We start from the raw sequence: 3,134 nt of genomic DNA, 5'->3' as shown, positions 1-3,134 counted from the left end.
TAACATTCATCGAATCCGCTACTAAATTAATTATTTGCAACGGACAAATCAAATATCCGCCTAAAGATTTACGACCTACTATAATCGAAGAAATGCACTGCACACCGACGGGAGGACATCGCGGCGTCACAAAAACATATAATAGAATAAAACATAGCTATTATTGGGAAAATCTAAAGTTAGATGTACAGAAATACATACAACAATGTTTGCAATGCCAACTGAAAAAATTAGTCAGGGTTAAAACGAAACAACCCATGATAATCACAGACACACCAGGATCTTCTTTCGACAAGGTAGCCATGGATATTGTCGGACCTTTACCTAAGACGGAAAAAGACAACGAATACATTCTGACTTTACAGGACTAGCTGACTAAATTCTGTATGGGCATACCCTTACCAAATCAGACTTCTGAAACCATTGCCGAAGGATTCGTAGACCGTTTTATTTGTACATTCGGAGCACCAAAAGCAATATTAACGGTTCAAGGAAGAAATTTTATCAGCGATTTAATGAGGAAAATCGCAAAATTATTTAGAATTCGTAAATTTCGTACTGCCTTCCACCCACAATCTAACGGATCTTTGGAAAGATCGCATCACGCATTAGGAGAATATTTAAAACAATACGCAAACGAACAAAAACAATGGGATAGATGGATAAGCCTCGCAATGTTCAATTATAATACAAACGTACACGAAGCAACCAGACATACACCGTACGAATTAGTTTTCGGAAAAATAGCCAGAATTCCTTCGAACGAGCTTTTACCTCCAAGCGACCAATTAGCGAATTACAACGATTATCTAATAAACCTCGTTACACAACTTCATACAATTCAAGGATATGCTCGTGAAAACGTTATCGAAGCAAAACACAGATCGAAGAAATATTACGATAGAAAGATTAACCCCCAAACCTTTAAACCAGAAGACTATGTATTTCTCTTAAAGGGGCCAAAACCCGGAAAATTCGGAGATCACTATACAGGACCTCATGAAGTACTAGAAATATTAAACAAAAATAATGTAAAAATTAGAATAAAGAAGAATAGCCGAATTGTACATCCAAACCGATTGCGAATTTCCCACATTAAAATAACCAAATAATTAACAAATAATAAAAATTATAATAATACGCAAATAAATCAACAAAACAAAAATAAAAACTAAAATATTAATCCAAATAAAATAAAAATAGAAAAATTTATATGATAATAAAGAAGGGAGAAGACATTCGCACATACAAAGAAATAATTAATATTTCAGATGGATCGCAAATTCAGACAACTAATTGCGATATTGATAAGCCTAGCCGTATACCTGCATCCTATATACGGACTAATAGGATACGATTGCGGATCTTCTTCCGCGAACTTAACTACTCTGTCATTACTAAACATCGAAGAATGCGACATTCTTCGCAAAGAAATAAAAGCGGATCAAGTTTATGTACAACTACTACAAGTTAACGAATTCGAAGCTGTACAAGTAATACAGTGCAAGGTCGAGATCGATCGACTAGTCAAGAAATGCGGAATGTTCTCTCATACAATGGACGTATACAATGGAAAGTATTCATATATAGAAGAAATAACTTGCGAAACTTGTAAACGAATGCATAATTACGGAACATATCAATTAGGACACACTCACATAACAGGACTCAAATCAAATCGCACAACAACCAGACCAATTACATTAGCCGGCCATGTAGACAATTACGGAGAATGTTTCGGAGGAGCATACTCTGACCCTTACGGAACATGGTCAGATGTCATCGTAGTCGGAACCATAAAAATTACACTGCAGGACTACACCGCCGACGTACGCATTAATACTAACAAAGTGCAACTTAGATCTGGCGTCGCTTGTTAACTTGCTTACACACATTGCGTAGACATCGAAGGAGGAGACACATACTGGAACACAGTGCCAGCAGGCCCTTGCAAATTTAACAATTACGGGGTACTATTCGAAGGATACGCTCATAAAATCAACGACGAAGAGCATGGTCAAACAGTTTACTCTCTCACAACGCAAGATACAATATTTGCTCTAACCAGCAAGGGAAAACAGGAAGTTTGCGGATATTCAATAGTACGCACCGAACATCCTAAATTAATGATTTTCGAAACTGTACGAGGAACCGTCATTTTCAAACACAATCGCGCGTTTCAAATCTCGATATCTTCACGTACATGAATTCTAAGTTTGTTTACGTGGAAAAACATATTCACACGCAAATTACTCAACTTTACCATGACATTTTATTACAACAATGCAATTTAGAGCAACGAATGCTACAAAACGCTTTGGCCATAGCCACACAATCTCCAGATATTTTTGCATATCATCTAATGAAAGGGCCCAGCTATATGGCTCTACTAGTTGGAGAGGTAATTCACATCGTAAAATGCGTACCCGTCGAAGTCAAGCTCGCTCAAACAAACCAATGCTACGACCAACTACCCGTGCTTCGGGAAAATCAAACGTATTATTTAACTCCGCAAACGCACATATTATTGCGACAAGGAACGCAAACCACTTGCAACACATTAGCACCCGCCATGTATCAGCTAGGAGATTCTTGGTACAAATTTATGCCAAGACCAGTGGATACCATACCGCCAGTCACTATAAAACCATTGACTAAGCCTGTATGGAAATACATCAGCCCAGGATCGCTCGCCACCAGCGGTATATACACGGAAACAGACTTAAAGGACCTACGAGATCATATAATGTTTCCAGCCGAACGACCTGCCGTCCTCAACTCCCTAGCGAGAGGGGTGATGGGAAAAACCATATCTCTGGGAGGATCAATCTCCAATTTACTTGATACAAACACCATAGAAAAAATAGCAATATCTACGTGGAACAAATTCTGGAATAAATTTCTATTTTTCGGGAATCTCAGCACTGGACTAATCGGAATATACCTGAGCATCAGAGCCATAAAACTGACGCTAGACACAATAGTACACGGCTACGCACTACACACAGTGTACGGGTGGTCCTTGTACCTGCTCGGAGCCCTATGGGACTCCCTAACACATCTACTAATACATTTGAAAACAAGGCAATCGAAAAAATCGAAAGCCAGCGTGCTGGTTCCCTATACCCAAAATA

The 3,134-nt window shown here is 38.5% G+C and overlaps 1 protein-coding gene across 1 annotated transcript; it reads left to right on the top strand.

Moving 5' to 3' along the window:
• The first annotated feature begins 674 nt into the window (after positions 1–674).
• Positions 675–1,880, top strand: LOC145938655 (uncharacterized). Its single transcript, XM_083042424.1, has 2 exons — positions 675–1,004; positions 1,272–1,880. The coding sequence occupies exons 1-2, from the start codon at positions 675–677 to the stop codon at positions 1,878–1,880; spliced, it is 939 nt and encodes a 312-aa protein (XP_082898550.1).
• The last annotated feature ends 1,254 nt before the right edge of the window (positions 1,881–3,134 follow it).

This window comes from Prenolepis imparis, unplaced genomic scaffold (genome assembly GCF_030444845.1).
Source record: "Prenolepis imparis isolate NDT839.2.m4 unplaced genomic scaffold, iyPreImpa1.0 SCAF_7, whole genome shotgun sequence".
NCBI lineage: Eukaryota > Metazoa > Arthropoda > Insecta > Hymenoptera > Formicidae > Prenolepis > Prenolepis imparis.
The sequence above is the reverse complement of the archived record's forward strand: the minus strand, read 5'-3'. Positions and strand labels throughout refer to the sequence as shown.